This window comes from Bison bison, unplaced genomic scaffold (genome assembly GCF_000754665.1).
Source record: "Bison bison bison isolate TAMUID 2011002044 unplaced genomic scaffold, Bison_UMD1.0 scf7180017858415, whole genome shotgun sequence".
Taxonomy (NCBI): Eukaryota; Metazoa; Chordata; class Mammalia; order Artiodactyla; family Bovidae; genus Bison; species Bison bison.
This window is the reverse complement of record NW_011488987.1, coordinates 86244-103797: the sequence shown is the minus strand read 5'-3', so window position 1 is coordinate 103797 and position 17554 is coordinate 86244. Positions and strand designations below refer to the sequence as shown.

At 37.8% G+C, this 17554-nt stretch overlaps 1 protein-coding gene across 1 annotated transcript in view; it reads left to right on the top strand.

The window, feature by feature from the left end:
• The window catches only part of SYNPO2 (synaptopodin 2), a 44664-nt gene extending 28525 nt beyond the window's left edge, over positions 1-16139 (top strand). Inside the window, exon 5 of the mRNA XM_010863345.1 lies at positions 12290-16139. Coding sequence (XP_010861647.1) covers positions 12290-12829 — 540 coding nt within the window. The 3' untranslated portion in view covers positions 12830-16139. The remainder of the gene's footprint in view (positions 1-12289) is intronic.
• The last annotated feature ends 1415 nt before the right edge of the window (positions 16140-17554 follow it).

Here is a 17554-nt window from a genome sequence, read left to right as displayed (position 1 = left end):
AATAGCAGGCACATAAGCTATGGAAGGCAATGGCACCCCACTCCAGCACGCTTGCCTGGAAAAATCCCATGGATGGAGGAGCCTGGTGGGCTGCAGTCCATGGGGTCACTAGGAGTCAGACACAACTGAGCAACTTCACTTTCACTTTTCACTTTCATGCATTGGAGAAGGAAATGGCAACCCACTCCAGTGTTCTTGCCTGGAGAATCCCAGGGATGGGGGAGCCTGGTGGGCTGCCATCTATGGGGTTGTACAGAGTCGGACACGACTGAAGCGACTTAGCAGCAGCAGCAGAAGCTATAGAAACAATCTCTTATTCCTACTTTCCTTCTAAGGATAAATGCATATTCATGGTAACTTTTCTTTTTGTGAATGACCGAGGGAGGAGATGGTTACCTGCGTTTGTTTCAGGAAAGAAAGGTGTTTAGAATATTATGAACAGCTAAAGGTATATTCACACAGTTAAACACATTTTAAGTGGGTTTGGTAATTTATCATAATTCAAATGAGATATAGTATAAATATTAATTTTATACTAATACAGATGACTATCTTTTATGAAGTGCTTTCTATATACCAGGCACTGATAATTTTTCTCTACAAAACCCTCTCACAAGGTCAAAAATTCATTTATTTTATACAGGATCGACACCTTTATTTATTGTGAAATTCTCTCTAGAAACTGATGAGAGCTGAACTTTTCCTATCATTCATTCTTTTCTATAGTGGAAATCTATATAACTTAAAAAAATTATTTATTTTTAATTGAAGGATAACTGCTTTACAGTATTGTATTGGTTTCTGCCATACATCAGTGTGGATCAGTTATAGGTATACATATGCTCCCTCCCTCTGGAAACTCCCTCCCAACTCCCACCCTATCCTGTCCCCGTTGTCACAGAGCATCAATTTGAGCTCACTGAGCTCGTACAGCAAATGTCCACTGGCTGTCTATTTTACGTATGGTAAGTATGTTTCTATGCTACTCTCTCCATTTGTCCCACCGTCTCCTTCCCAACCTGTGCCCACAAGTCTGTTCTCTATGTCTGTGTCTCCATTTCTGCCCTGCAAATAGGTCCATCAGTAGCATCTTTCTAGATTCCATATATATGCCTTAATATACCATATTTGTTTTTCTCTGACTTACTTCACTCTGTATAATAGGTTCTAGGTTCGTCTACCTCATTGGAACTCATTCAAATTCATTCCTTTTTATAACTGAGTAATATTCCTTTGCATATATGTACCACAACTTCTTTATCCATTCATCTGTTGATGGACATCTAGGTTGCTTTTACAATATTTACAATATTGCTTTCACAATAGTCCTGCTGCTGCTGCTGCTGCTGCTGCTGAGTCATTTCAGTCGTGTCCGACTCTGTGCGACCCCATAGACGGCAGCCCACCAGGCTCCCCCGTCCCTGGGATTCTCCAGGCAAGAACACTGGAGTGGGTTGCCATTTCCTTCTCCAATGCATGAAAGTGAAAAGTGAAAGTGAACAGCTATTGTAAATAGTGCTGTAGTGAACACTGAGGTACATGTGTCTTTTTCAATTATAGTTTTCTCAGGGCCAGTAGTGAGATTGCTGGATCATATGGTAGCTTTATTCCTACTTTTAAAGGAATCTCCCTACTGTTCTCCATAGTGGCTACATTAATTTGCATTCTATAGTGAGGATCTATATAACTGTTATTGTTTAAATCTTTTGAGGAGAAAACTTCAGAAAACCTTTTGATATGTGTTTAAAAGATTTTATTTTTCTGTTCAAAGCAATTGAAGTAGACTTTTATAAAAATATACTTAAGGCTTTTCTCCAAGAATTAAGTAAGGCGTTTCTCCAAAAATTACAAAAAATTAAAATGGCAATTCAGCTACTTAAATAGAACACAGTCTATTTTAGCAGGAGTATTTTTACAGATTATAATTTTTAGAGTGATATACTTCTTTTCTGAGGATGATGGAAAGTCAGAGGGCAAAAACTTCAGTGTAGTAGCATTATATCTTTCCACTAAAAGACTAAATGCCTTAAAACACATTATTTAGATAAAATTTTATTACCTATAGCCTTAATTCTTCAATTTCCCTTTACAAACATGAGCTGTGTGACTTCAAGTAAATCACCTAATTTCTTTGCCTCAGTTTCCTTATTTGCAGAAACTGGGGATTATGGAATTGTTGGGAGGATTAAATGAGTTAATAGACAAAAAATGCTTATTACTGTGACTAGTACATAGTAAAAATTCTATGTGTGCATGCATCGCTTCAGTCATATCTGACTCTGTGCGACCCTATGGATTTTAGCCTGCCAGGCTTTTCTCTCCATGGGATTCTCCAGGCAAGAATACTGGAGTGGGTTGTTATCATTGTTTCTAAGATGAAAGGGACCACAGAAATAAATGCATAGATTCCTGCCTAACATCAGTCTTCAACATTAAGTTAAACGTGGTTATTTTTATTCTTCCATAACAGAAGGTCAAAAAAGTCTGAGAAGTCTATACTTTGGCCCACCCAGAACTTGCAGAGAGATGAGGTCAGTGGTGATGTTTTTGGCTAACCCTGCTGCCTGCATTCTGGCATGAGGGAGGCAGTGGCTGGAACAACAGTATCTGAGGCGTGCGGTGCTAATGCCACTTCAAAGGCAGCTTCCTCCTATTTTTATCCTGGGTCAGCAGGCTGCCTATGCAGTTGCCTCTTGAACAAAAGGTTCTACCAGGTCTCTGACACCTTTTAAGGCCTTGCAGACTCTTCTCACAATAACAGGAATAATCTGTTGTGCTACGTGGTATTTGATTTATAAATACAATCTCTACTCTACCCATAATCTTGAAGCAAGTAGCCAGCATTCTTACCATTTTACAACCAATGAAAGTAAGGCTGGGAGAGGCTGAATCACACGGGTAAAAAGAGGCAAAGGCAGGACTCCTAGGTCAATGTGATGTCCAAATTCACGTTCTTTCCAATACAACATACTGGCTCCTATTGTCAGTTAGAACTCTTACTCTTTCTCACAAAGAGATTGTCTTCAAATCTAAAATGAAACAATTTTTTTAAAAAGTCTATTGTTTTAGAACCCCAAATTTAATCTGATAGTTTAAGATGAATTAAGATAAATGTTGTTTAGTTGCTAAGTTGTGTCTGACTCTTTTGTGACCCCATGGACTGTAGCCCACCAGGCTCCTCTGTCTATGGGATTTCCCAGGCAAGAATATTGGAGCAGGTTACCATTTCCTTCTTCAGGGAATCTTCCCAATCCAGGGATCGAACCCGAGTGTCCTGCTTGGCAGGCAGTTTCTTTACCGCTAAGCCATCTGTACTGGTTTTCTGTACATTCTTAGTAAGCAGACTAATACTGTTGATTTCTATTTAAAGAAATGGACACGCTTCTTCTTCTTCTTTTTTTTTTTTCTTTTTTTTGATAAGAGAGAGCTACCACAGAATTCCTCAAAACTCCAGGAAGGAAAGATTTAAGATTCACTTAAGACAGGTCCCAGGAAATAGACACTGTTATTAAGAGACTAGAACAAAAATAACCTTAAAATTCTCCTGACTACCTAACTGTATCTAAATTATCTCAAGGGAGCATTTGTCCTATATTTAAAGATCTCTAGATAAAGGAATTCTATATCCCTATGGAGAACTTCCTTCTGATGTTGACCTGCTTCCACTTTGAGGGAAATTATAAGTGAAGATTCTCTAGAGCTGGAAGAGCCCCTAAGAGATTAGCTAGCTGAAATTGCCATTTCCTATACCTGTTTGCCATCTCAGTGGTAAATTAACTTTTTCCTCTCCAACTCTAACTCATCCCAATTTCCATGATCTTTTTCTTCTTTGGTCTTAACTTTTAAATCTTACAAATAGATTTTGGGCTTTCTTTAGGATTCATGTAATAATTTTCCATGACTCTTCTCATTTAGAGAATCACAGCAATTTAAAACCCTCACACTTCCACTGACATTAAAGCAAATCATTTATTTAAAGCATGTTAAAATCTTTTACCTGTTTAGAAAATTTGATTTGTCTGTAAATGTTGATTAATCCTATCTATTTGCCAGACATCTTGGTGTGTATGTATTGCGGGTGGCAGAAATGGGTCTATTTGTGTGAAGCCCTCACCATATGTAATTGACAGGTGAGAAGGGCTACATCTTAGGACATGACCAAAAACTTTGGTAAAGATAACCAAATTTCCTGATTATGGCAGTCTGATATAGAAATTGTTCATTCATTTCACAAATACTTATGAAACATCTACTTGCTAGGCACTGTTCTAGATCAAGGGATGTCTAAATGAGTAAAACAATAACCCCTACTTTGGATGGAGGTAAATTCTAGAGTGGAGAAGCAGATAAACAGAATAATTAAATAAACATTTATTATGTTAGATAGGCATCAGCCTAAGGGTAGAAATAAAGGTGGGAAGGAGGAGAGCGAATCTTGAGGGTGCGAAGAGAGAGAGAGAGTCTGAGAACAGCCAATAGTGATCATATGATATCTGAGCAAGGCCTAAAGAAAATGAAGTAGGGTCATGCTGATACCTGGAATTCTGTGTTTCAGGCAGAGGATCAGCAAGTATAAAGGTCCTGAGACATGAGTGGACCTGATCTGTTCAAGTAACAAAGAGGCCAGTGTGGCTGGAGTAAAGTGGGAGAGACAGAACAGGAGGAGATGAAATCAGATAATAGGAGGTGTGAAATCAGCAGATTCTTTAGGGCCTTGTGGGTCAGTGAAAGAACTTGGAGTTCCCTGTTTTGAAACGAGAAGCCACGACAGAGTTTTAAACAGAGGACAAAGTGACATAATCTGACTTAGGTTTTTAACAAGATAATGTCGACTGCCATATTGAGAATAGACTAAAGGAGAAGGGTGAACCAGGGTAACTAATTAAGCTATATATATACTTATATATGTATATATATACACTTTGTCCTCTGTTTAATACTTATATATATATATATATACACTACTTATAGCAATAATCCAGGCAAAAGAGTGTGATAGATTAGCTTGCGATGGTACCGATGGAAGTGGTAGGGAATGTTCAGATGCTGTATGTATTTTAAAGCTGACAATTCAGGTGTGGGGTCAACAATCACTGCAAATAGTGATATTTTGACCTGAGCAAATGGAACACTGGCTAATGCCTTGTGCCTTCTTGTATCCATGTGCCCCTTTATGGATCCCTGGTTTGTAGAAAATTTAACTAGTGATTTAAAAGACAAAAGAAATGCCATTTATTCCTGTTGGCTATTATTAGAATCTCTTTATGATAAGGGATATCATGTGTGTTTACTGTTCATATATGTTTAGAGAGAAAGAAGTTCAAGGAGTTGAAATAATATTTGTCATCTGGAGACTCTCTACTGTGCATGTTTGAGCAGGATTTCAGTCAAGACAATTCTTATAGCTTTTAAGGTTTATGGTAAGAAATAGTTTGAACTTCAAAGCATATATCAGTATATCACATTAAACTTCTTTGGCTTCTAGGGCAATTTGCATTGCTTTAGAATTCACTTCTTTGTCCTAGGTAAACCTCAGATGACCTTTCCTTTTTTAAAATGTCAAGTTAAATTGGTTACCAGACTGTGTAACAAGGAAGCTCACTAAGCTACTTCATTAACAAGCTATGTGTATAAGTCAACATCTAACTGACATAAAAGATGGTCCATGTTAAGCGGAGAAAGACCCCCAGCTCCTCTGAGCTTTTCAGCTGACCTGGAAGCAGAGAGCCCTGTGTCTCCCCTTCAGAGAGAGGGAATGCCTCTCAGTGTGATATGTCCCTATGCACTGGTGCCTACTGGTGCTTGTGACAAATGGCAAGATGCCAATATCAATTAATCCAAATTTAAGATTTCAATGTCCCTTTCAAAAATGTCTAAAGTCTCACTCCATTTAGTTTTCTTGGATTCAAATTTTTTTCTTTTTTTTCTCTTGTATACACTGCTTGTTTATTTATTTACTTGCACTTGTTGCTTGTTTTATTTCTTACTTGTTTTTGGCTGCGCTGGGTCTTCTTTGCTGCATACAGGCTTTCTTGAGTTCAGTGAGTGGGGCCACTCTGCAGTTCTGGTGCATGGGCATCTCTTGTTGCAGAGCACAGGCTCTAGGTGCACAGGCTTCTGTACTTGCAGCATGAAGGCTCACAGCTGCAACTTGCTGGCTCCAGGGTATGCAGGCTTCAGGAGTTGCTGCACAGGAGCTCATTAGTTGTGGCTAGTGGGCCTTAAAGCATGCAGTCTTCAGTAACAGAGGTACACAGGCTCAGTAATTGTGGATTCTTATCTACTGCGCCACCAGGGAAGTCCCCCTCCCTTTTTATTTGTTTTATTTTAAAGTCTTTATTGAATTTGTTACAATATTGTTTCTGTCTTATGTTTTTGGGTTTTGGCTGAGAGGTATGTGCTATCTTATCTTCCTGACAAGGGAGTAAATGTGAATCCCGGGCGCTGTGCGCTGGAAGGCAATGTCTTAACCACTGGACCACCAGGGAAGGCCCTCAAATCTTTTTTTTTGAAAAAAATTTTTTTTCTAAACAATTTCATTGCAAACATAGTGCCAGATGTATTTGATTAAGAAACCTCATATGAGACTGCCTGGGTTCAACTCCCACTACACCAGAACTTATTAGCTTTCTACCCTCAGGGAACTTACTTACCCTCTCTAAGTGTCACTGTCCTCATCTGGAAAACAGGGATTTTAAAAGTGCCTACTTCATGGGGTTATATGAAGGACTGTATGAAATATTCCACATAAAGCAATTAAGCATCACCACTGGGCACACAGTAAGTGATCTACTAGTGGTGGCTATTATTAAAGTCAGAGGTAGGAAAACACTTCGTTCCAGTTTATTCTTTTGATGGAAATATGTAACATCAGGTGATTCATGAGTTCAGTGCAAACGCTCGCAACCTTCACTTCACATTATATTGGACCAGCTAAAGACTGACATATACCTTATGATTCAACACTTAAATGACACACTACTCTAAGTACATACAGATTACTGTTAATAAGTCCAATATTAACTATGTGACCTGCCAGAGGACACAGCAATTTGGTCAGTTTGAACGATATCTTCATTGGTTTGCTTCTGGCGATTGTTTATTTAAGTATATCTACTTAAGGAGATCAAGATAGTATCTTTGCATTAGCTTTATCTAACAAACTAGGAAAAGAAGAATGTAGAAAACTTGAGAGAATGAATACCATCGATGTAATTTCCCCTTAGTTGGAAAAGTGAAGAATAGTATAAGGACAGGGAAGGGTTCCAAGTGAATGGAAGTAACTGGGAATATATGAAGGGATGACTGGATAGGAGTGTGGTATTGTGATCAATGGAGTAAAGTTACGGGAGGCAAAGTTTGCCTCAATGTAGGGAAGACATTCTCAACACTTAGAGCTTAAAGACTGTCTTGAGATGGCCTGGAAACTAGTGAGCTCCCTTCTCTAGAGCAAGGCCTGGGTGAGGTAAAAGGTTTCAACTCAAGACTATTTGATGTTACTAGGAAAACAAACAAACAAACACACATATCATTTTATTTTTAGCCTATATTTCATTTTAAAAAGAAAATAATAACTATACTCTCTAATGAAATGATAATATTATATAATAGGATATTAAAAGTGGAAGTTTCCCCCTAGGCCCTCCAATACAAGAGATGCTGCACACTGAAGTGAGATTCCAGATAAACACAGACTTTACAGAGAAAACAGTAGACATGAGTGTCCCCGCTGTGCTCAAAGATTAACAAACCACTGCCACAATTCTTGAACCCCTTAGTCAGCTCCAGGTTATTAAAGGGGGTCAGAGTCTGGCAGGAAGAAAGGATTTGGTGAGGAGGAATTCTGGAACTCTGTAGATCACGGTGTGTGTTTAGAGTAGATGAAGTTGGGGGACCCTGCTCTCTCACCTCCAGCCTTGTGAGAAACAGATTTAAAGTGACTTCTTAAAGGACTTTGTATAAGATGTCAGCATGAGGATGGATGGGAGGTCAGAGTGGGCTGGGGTCTGATTCCCTCCCAGGATATCTATAGAGTGAGAGATGGTCTGAAAAACTGTTTTGGAAAAGAATTGGGAAATTTGCTGCTGAATTCCCAAGGGCAAATGATGTGATTGTTTCCCATGGACCAGAGAAGGGCAGAAGTAAGGCAGAGTTGGATGGAGTCATCCTGGGGCCTGTCCAAGGGTGAAAACAGACCCTAGTAGCTACAAGCTTTCTAGGGGTTGTAGATTGAGTTACAAATTAACTCTAGAATTGAGATGAACTGACATTAATCGAGGACTACAGACAAGATGTCCCCAGTGATAGGGATCTTCAAATATCCCTTTGAAGCTTTCTTCTCTGTGCCTCCCTGGCTCTGAGAGTGAAAAGCCAGAATATGATGTTACTATATAAAGTAAAAAAAAAAAAAATTCTGCTCTTTTTTTTCCTCCATCCTTGCACTTTCACCTCAGGGTAAAAGTCAGGCTTAACAAGCTGGGAGAGGAAGAGGCGGAAAGCATGAAGAAGCTAAACACATTGCCTTCCCTGAAGGAAGGTGATCCTTCTAAAATGAGCCCTAGCTAGGGAAGGAGAAGAGATTTACCTCTAAGAGGAGACTGAAATTTGTTATTCCAGTGGCTGTAATATTATAAGTTGAAATATAATGGTTTGAGTAACTTAAGATGATGATGGTCTAATCCTAAAAGGAAGTCAAATATCACAGGACCTAAGTTTTGATCCAGCAGTGGTGAAAAAATTTCTTTTATTAAAAAATAGATTTCTTAATCTAATCCAGTTTAGATTAATAATAAAATAATTTTATGGTAAAAAAATTAAAGTGTAGTAGGAGACAAAAAGAAGCATTTTGATGACAATTTAACATATTAAGCACTCTCATATCAAAATTTTAAATTCTTTTGATAATAATACAATCCAAGGTAGAAATTCCAATCCAGGATCTAACCCATGATATGCTAGGATTCTTCCATCAGAAATCCAAACTCCAAAATAGAAGAAACACTTCTGTTCTTTTCAGGTGCCTTTGGTCATTTCTGGCTCAGGACGGATCACGTGGCTTCATTCCCCCAGCCAAGCAGAGAACAGTATGAGCCTCAGGACAGAGACTGACAGAGGAAATAGCACCAAAGAACAAGATGTGAAAATGGCTTTGGGGAAATAGGTTAGAATTAGGGGTTTGGGTGCAGGCAAAAACTAGAGGCCTGAAATATTTTTGGAATAAACAGAAACAACAATGTGCCTAAAGAACTATTTGTTTATACCACAGGTGCATTTCTAACCTAAGACAATTCGTAATTTTATTCTATTGTTAGCACTTAAAGGAGCATGAAGTCACATTTGGCAGACTGAGGAGTATGTAGAAGAGCAACAGTCATTTTGTTCATCGAGGTCACTGCACTCTTCCTTCACAGCACTGCTGCTATATTTAGCATATGTCTATTCTATAAGATTTTTCTTTTTTTTTTTGTAAACTCAGTGTTATTTTCTCTTCAGAAAACTTTGAGTTACTCTTTCAATATTATACTTCAAAGTTTTGTTCTTTCCCTCCACATTCAACTGATTAATGTTTTTGCCTTAGCTGAAGAACAATCCCTGATGTCTTTGTTATTAGAATATCATTCAACAATGTTTTTAACTTTTGCATTTCTGTTAAGATTCCATTCTTCTGAAGATTTGTGTCTAAGTGGGTAGAAGAAGACCAGAAAATAACTTTCTCTCTTTCATCCAGTGTTTTGCATGCCCTATCACTGAGCTGCATGCATTCACATTGTACCCCATACTTTGAAATATATTGACAATTATTTCCTTTTCCAGTTATTAGCCAGTGATGGTAGTAACCCTTATGTATGTTCAGGAACTCTTTTATTTCTGTGAAGACTTGGATCCTTTTATTGCCATCCTTTGCTGCTGCTGCTGCTGCTGCTGCTAAGTCACTTCAGTCGTGTCTGACTCTGTGGGACCCCATAGACGGCAGCCCACCAGGCTCCGCCGTCCCTGGGATTCTCCAGGCAAGAACACTGGAGTGGGTTGCCATTTCCTTCTCCAAGGCATGAAAGTGAAAAGTGAAAGTGAAGTCTCTCAGTCCTGTCCGACTCTACATAACCCCATGGACTGCAGCCCACCAGGCTCCTCCATCCATGGGGTTTTCCAGGCAAGAGTACTGGAGTGGGGTGCCATTGCCTTCTCCATGCCATCCTTTAAGTCTCTATTATTTTAAAGATCTGACTAAAGAAGCTGCTATATCTGATGGAAAACAGGTATCACTGGAATGTGAAAAATGCCCCAGCGACTCTCTAGATCAATGTTCTCTTTCTTACAGAGATAAGGACAAACGGAGACATAGACACAACTGAGCTAATTTCTCTTTATCATACGGAAGGTTGGGTATGTGTGTGTTAGTTGTTCAGTTGTGTCGATTCTTGCAACCCCGTGGACTGTAGCTCACCAGGCTCCTTTGTCCATGGGATTCTCCAGGCAAGAATACTGGAGTGGGTTGTCATGGTCTTCTCCAGGGGATCTTCCCAACCCAGGGATAGAACCTGTGACTCACGTTTCCTGCTTTGGCAGGTGGGTTCCTTACTACTAATGCTACCTGGGAAGCCCTTATCATACTGAATGTTAATACTTCTTAATGTACAAAACCATCGGTCCTGTCAAAACAGGTAATGAGTCTCTTCTCTAAACTGATCTCTGATTGACTAATTCACAACTGCAGAGCTAAAAACAGTACTGGATTGTGTGCTTCCTGAGAACATGGACTTTATCTGAAGCATCTTTGTATATTGAGTTCACAGGAAAATGCCTAGAAATACTAGGAATAAAATTTTTGTTAAATGAATGAAACAAATGCATTAATAATATGGAATAGAAAGCAAATCCTTAAATAGTAACTTATTAGATCTAGGTTAAGAGAAGGAGATTAATGAAAACAAGTTTTTGCTAGGAGTTTTTTTTTTGGGGGGGGGGTGAGGTGGGTAGGGGCATGCCCTGTGGCTTGTGGGATCTTAGTTCCCCGACCAGGTATAAAACCTGGGGCCCCCACAATGAAAGCACCAAGTCCTAACCACTAGACTGCCAGGGAATTCTCCATTATTATTAAAGCTTCAATGATTAAAAAGACATAATCAAGATCCATTATACTGACTCTCTTATTCTTTATATGCAAAGCAACATTGCACCACCTACCTTTGTGTGCCTAATGGAACAACAACAACAACAAAAAAACCCGAACATTTAAATCTGAGATATTTTGTCCAAATCTAGGTGTTGTTATTCATTTTAAATTTAAGAACTTGATATAGAAAGAAAATATATTGAAACCATTTATGGAATTTGAACACATTTTAAAGCATGGAAATACTTTTTGTTCAAGAAACACAATGTCATGATACTCCCAAGTTGATTCATTTCTCTTAAGTGTGTCTTTGCTACTTTTTGCCAGGAGTTTTCCTAAGAGTCTCAAGCAAATGGGAATATGTAAGGAAGTAATGTATATAATCAGACTTCAAGGTCCCTGGAAATAGAGAATGAGTAAAAGCTTTCACTAAGTTGTATTTCATGATATTAGACAAACTGAACATTTAGCATACACAAGGGAATGTTTCAGGGACACACACTTTCAAAGAAATAAGGAATATAATATGCATAAAAGCAACCAAAGCACAAATGAAACAAGTGGCTGAACTCTTTCCTTCAGAGACACAGGCAATATACTACACTCAGGAAATAAAGATCCACATGATCTTCACCAGTATATACATAGAACTTGGCTGGAAAAATGTCATCTGCTCCATCAAACAGGAAATATTAAATAAGACAAAAATAAGACAAAATATTAAAAGTCACTTGGAAAAAGTACAAAGCCCAGTAGAACATGGTCTGTTTCTAGAGTTGTTTATATATTTATGCTTATTCGGTATTAGAAAAACAGGACTAGAATGAGGGTGGGCTGTAGATGTAGGTACGAATATGAAGAGGGTAGACAGGAGTAAGAGTGGCCCCAGTGATAACAGAGTGCTTGCAGTGGTGGTGGTGCCTAAGAAAGACGGTAGCAACTGGAGCTATGGGTTCAGAAAAGCAGAGCAAGGAGGTCCTAAAGGAAGGTCAAGTCCCAGACCAGCACTAATAATACACCAGGCAGAGGCAGCCTATTTTGGCTTTAATTATAAGCATTGTAGGGATTTGTTGATTTTTATAGTGCTTAGTAATGGTGTGGAGAATGCTTTGGAGTAGTAACCAATCAGCATAAACCAAAATGAATGAGATATATTAACATTTTCATTATTTCTAGCAGACTGGACGCTCTCTTTCTCTTCCTGGAAGACCAGTCCCACCTGCCATCTCTGCAACATCTCCTTGGTTATACCAGCCTGCTTACAGCTACACTAGCAAGCCAACGGATGGGCTCGAGGAAGCAAAGAAGAGACTGACTCCTTGGGAAGCAGCAGCCAAGTCTCCCCTTGGCTTAGTGGATGAGGCCTTCAGACCCAGAAACATTCAGGAATCCATTGTGGCAAATGTGGTCTCAGCAGCTCGTAGAAAGGTGCTTCCAGGGCAGTCTGAGGAATGGAATGCAAGACTGTCCTATGTCCCTCAAACCCAGAAGACCAGTGTGGGCTCATTTGCAAAGCAAGAGTATAATGTTGCATCCCTACCCAATTACAGTATGCCCAACTCCCAGTATGGTTCACAGGCACCACATGCATATTACAGGCAGCCTTCCAGAAACGATTCTGAAATAATGTCCATGGAGACCAGGTCTGATTATTGTCTCTCCATAACCAACTGCAACTATAACCCACACCCGAGGGGATGGAGACGTCAAACATGAAGTTAGCAGAACTGGTCATATGCCACCTAGATTTTTTTTTTTATGTTTCTTTGCAGTGTTTTCCACTTTTCTAATAGTTTAGAATCACTTTTGATCTGGGCTTGTTCTCATAGGTCATTTATCTGTGTGTGTATGCACATTGGAGTGTAAATCACTTCCTTCTCTGCAGATGCATAGAGAATTTCTTTAAAGAACTCATTTCCTGTGCTGATGACACAGAAATTTCATTTATTTCATTAATATGGAGAATTTAGGCAACTAAACTCTTCTCAATTAAAATGAAATTAACTATGTTCTTGTATGTGCCTTAGTCCAGGGTGGAATTAATGAAACATGGTATGCTAACTGATATTAGCAGTAACAGCAAGGACTATAACATTGGAGAAGTTTACAATGGTAGTATAAGCAATAATTATATAAAAAGAATTTCCTTGGTGTTATTTTAAACATTTCTTTGAAATATATTTTAAAATCTGATAACATTCATATTTGGTTTTTGGAATTGAGACAAAGACATTCTCAGAAAGAAATAAATATTTGAGAGTAAGACAATTATACATTTCAGTTGGACTTCTGAGGTAAGTGGTATAATATGTGGGGAATAGAAGATGTAGGTATAGGATTTATTTTTAATCTATTTAAAGGCAGGGGCCTGAGACAGGAATAGACTCTGGGTTCAGGTGTCCTCACTTGTGAGATGAGAAGGTCAGATTATTTAATCTCCTCGATGCTTAACAGCTCTGATATTCTGAACTGAGTTTCTCTCATTTGTAAAATGATCTTTGATGCATTATTCATTTTTGTTGCTCATCATATAAATATCAAACTAAGTTTAAGAGTGGATTAGGTCATTGGTGTCACAACACGTATCATTAAAGGTTCAAGAGGAATTGTTGGGCAGCAGGGTTTGAGCTATGTGTTACATGAGTGAGGGCTGATGAGAAGAAAAAAAGCTATTAATGGATTAAAGGAAGTGGTAGATGGATATGTCTGTTATTATACAACTGTAGGTCATGAACATTTATTTAATTACAGAAAGCATGCCACAGAAGCCTATGCAACAAGTGGTGCTTCTTTAGAAAAGCATCATTAGGATGTTCAAAGGAAGTTAAACAGTTGCTTGGACAACTCCATGACCCATGCCTGGTTAGCATGACCATGAGACAATCAGTTAAACATCTGCTCCTCACTGTCACACCCACAAAGGATTAAACACAAGGAAATTCAAAGTACTTTACATCATAAACAAGTATGAGAATATTTAAAAAATAAAAACATCTTGAGTGTTCAAAACATTCTTAGGTTTCTAAATATGATTATTTTGCTTTGTTTTACTTTTTTGACTCTTGAATTTATTATTATGATCGTCTCTTTCACAGAATAATACTTTTTAAAAACTGCCAGGATACAAGTACTCCGTTATTTGGAAACAAAAAAAAAAGCTGAAGAAATCACAGTAAGTTCTACTATTAATAGAATCACCCAGATACTAATTTGTTCAATTATTAAGAAAAGTAGAGTACTTCATAGAAATTTGAATTATATCTCAAATTAGAAGATATAATTATGTGTTCCTAAAGAGTTCCTATGGAATTATAAAAAATAATGCCTGGTATATTGGTTAATCTGTCAGCAATTCTCAGGAATCCCCACATAAAAATTCTTGTGGTGGTTCATTTAAACTAGATGTCAATGTTTTAAGATATGTAGAATTTAGCAGAAGGAATTTCGTACAAGATCATATCCTATTTTGTTGTTTTCTTTTATAAACGCTAGCGGTTATTTCCTTCATTCCTTAGATTTTAGATACTTCAGTTCCAGAGGCTGATATATAATACATTATATTATTCACTAAAATTTTCACTAGACTCAAAATAGAGAGATGCAGACATTTTAAACTTAAATATTATTATGAAACAGACAGGTCCCCCTTTGCATGCACTACATCAAAACAATCATTGTATTAAGCTATCTGAATTTATTCCAGACATCAAAAAAAAAAAAAAGAAAATATAACACATGGCAGGAAAGTTGTACATTTTTCATTCACAGGGAAGTTAATGTCTCATTTTTATTAGAAGTCAATATTTCAGGGACTCATACGTTGCAGATATAATTCTGAAAAAAAAAGTGCGTTGTCAAATCATCACAAAATGTATGGGTATTTATCTCCAGTTTTCACAAAAGTAGTAAAGTTATATTGCTTACATTCAAGCTAATGTTTGAGCTAAGGCTGCCATGCTGACATCTGATTCCTGCTGAGAAAACCTAGATAACTACTGTTCTCACAAAAATAAAATCAGTTTGGGACTTCCCTGGCAGTCCAGTGGTTTGAGACTCCGCAACTCCACTGTGAGGGGCATGGATTCCACCCCTGGTCTGGGAATTAAGATCCTACATGCTGCACAGACCAGCCAAAATAATAACAAATAAATAAAATTGGTTTGTCTTATATTCCAAATAATACTATTTTCAGAGAAGAGCTTGCACGTGTGCTAAATTGCTTCAGTCGTGTCTGACTCTCTGCGACGCTATGGACTGAAGCCTGCCAGGCTCCTCTGTCCATGGGGATTCTCCAGGCAAGAATACTGGAGTGGGTTGCTATGCCCTCCTCCAGGGGATCTTCCCCACCCAGGGATCCATCCCGCATCTTTTAAGTCTCCTGCATTGGCAGGCAGGTTCTTTACCACTAGTGCCACCTGCTTTGTAAATATATACCACATGTGTTGTTGTAAGACATTTTTCTACTAGTAGAAATCACAGAGGTAGAAACAGTTCTGTGCTATCATGATTGAAAAGCATTCTCTTGAAGTACACTAATTTGGCACCTCTTTCCATCTTCAGTTTAAAAATATAATTGCATGTGTGTGAAATATCTGTTATTGAGATGATTTAAATACTGTTTGTATTTTGAATTTTAAAACTACATGATTCTAGTCCATTTATCTCTGAATATATCTCATGTTTTGGCCTCATCACTCATATTGGAAAGGGCTACACTGTTAGGGCTCAAGCATACACATATATACATTAATGAATTGAAACTTTGGATAAAAAATATATCAAATAGGCTCGTTATTATAATTAGAGAGGACCTGTAGAAATGTTTGTAAAAGAAAGTAGATTTTCACATTTGATTTTTTTTCAAAGTAGTAGTATTTACACTATCCACACATCTACTAAAATAGACTATGTTCTCCTGCTTATTAGCTTAACATTTCTACCTTTGTTTATACCAAAAGACTGTATTTGAAAGATGCATACTGAAAATCAAAATTGTATAAGTAATAAAAATTAACTTGAAAATCAATTTAAAGAGCCTTTTCATTTTTCCTTATTAGAAAATTCTTTTGAAATAGTCTTTACCCCAAAGATTTAATCTTATCTAGTACATATTTTAAAATTTTAGTTTCTACAGTATCAGCTTCCAGGCACATTAAAAGAATTTCATGCTGATTGGCAACATTTTAACTGTAACATTTAAAAACTTAAAAAACAACTTACCTGAAAATATGATCAGTTTCACATGTAAGTTAAGAGGTTTTAGACCCATATTTTCATATTATAGTATTATTAATTTAATATTACTCTGTATTAATTCTTTCTTTCATAATATTGAAAAATCAGTTCTAAGCAAAAGCATAGCTAGTGGTAATATGACTTGATAAAGTATTGGCTGAATTTCTAAAACCACCCTGGACTTAGAGAGCCTACCATGTTTGTCATTCAACTGCTTCTGATCACTTATTCTCTGCAGACTGCCCCATGACTGACCTTGATTAAACTGAACGCTTCATCATAATAAAGCGTATTTAAGTAAAACTTTTAAAAAATGACTTGGATCTTCTTACATACTATTAAAACCATCAGCTGGAATGTGAGCTCCCTGGTCACTGCAACCATGCAGCACAGCTTTTTGATATTTCTTGTTAAAAATTATGAATAAAATGACTCTCTTGGCAATCTGATAAAAAATAGTTTTAAAGAAATTGAAATATTCCCTAAATATGAGTACCATCTTAAAGATTTGAAAAACTTAAGAGATAGTTAGCACCATACTGTCTGTCAACTTAAAGAAAAACACACAACATAGAGTTGTGAGTTTAAGCTTTATTCAGGGTCTTACTGAGGACGACAGCCTGGGAGACAGTCTCTCAGTAGCTCTGAGAAACTGCTCTGAAGAGGCGGGGGAGTAGCCAGTGTACACATGAAAGTTTTTGCTAGAAAATACTGGCCGTCAAGTATACATCTCAGTAAAAGTCTACTGCTAATCAAACAGAACAGATATCTCAAACTGATGATTTTTATGCTTTTCTGCAAGAAAGTGGGGTCATTGAAACTCTTCCTGAGATGTGTATCTTAACTACTTTTATTGTTTTTGTTCAGTCACTAAGTCATGTCTGACTCTTTGTGACCCCATGGACTGCAGCACACCAGGCTCCTCTGTCCTTCACTATCTCCCAGAGTTTGCTCAAACTCCTGTCCATTGTGTTGATGATACCATCCAGCCATCTGATCCTTTCCTGCCCCCTTCTCCCTTTGCCTTTGCTCTTTCCCAGCAACAGGGTCTTTTCCAATGAGTTCTCTCTTTGTATCAGGTGGCTAAAATTGGAGCTTCAGCTTTAGCATCAATCATTCCAATGAACATTCAGGGTTGATTTCCTTTAGGATTGACTGGTTGGATCTCCTTGCAGTCCAAGAGACTCTCAAGAGTCTTCTCCAGCA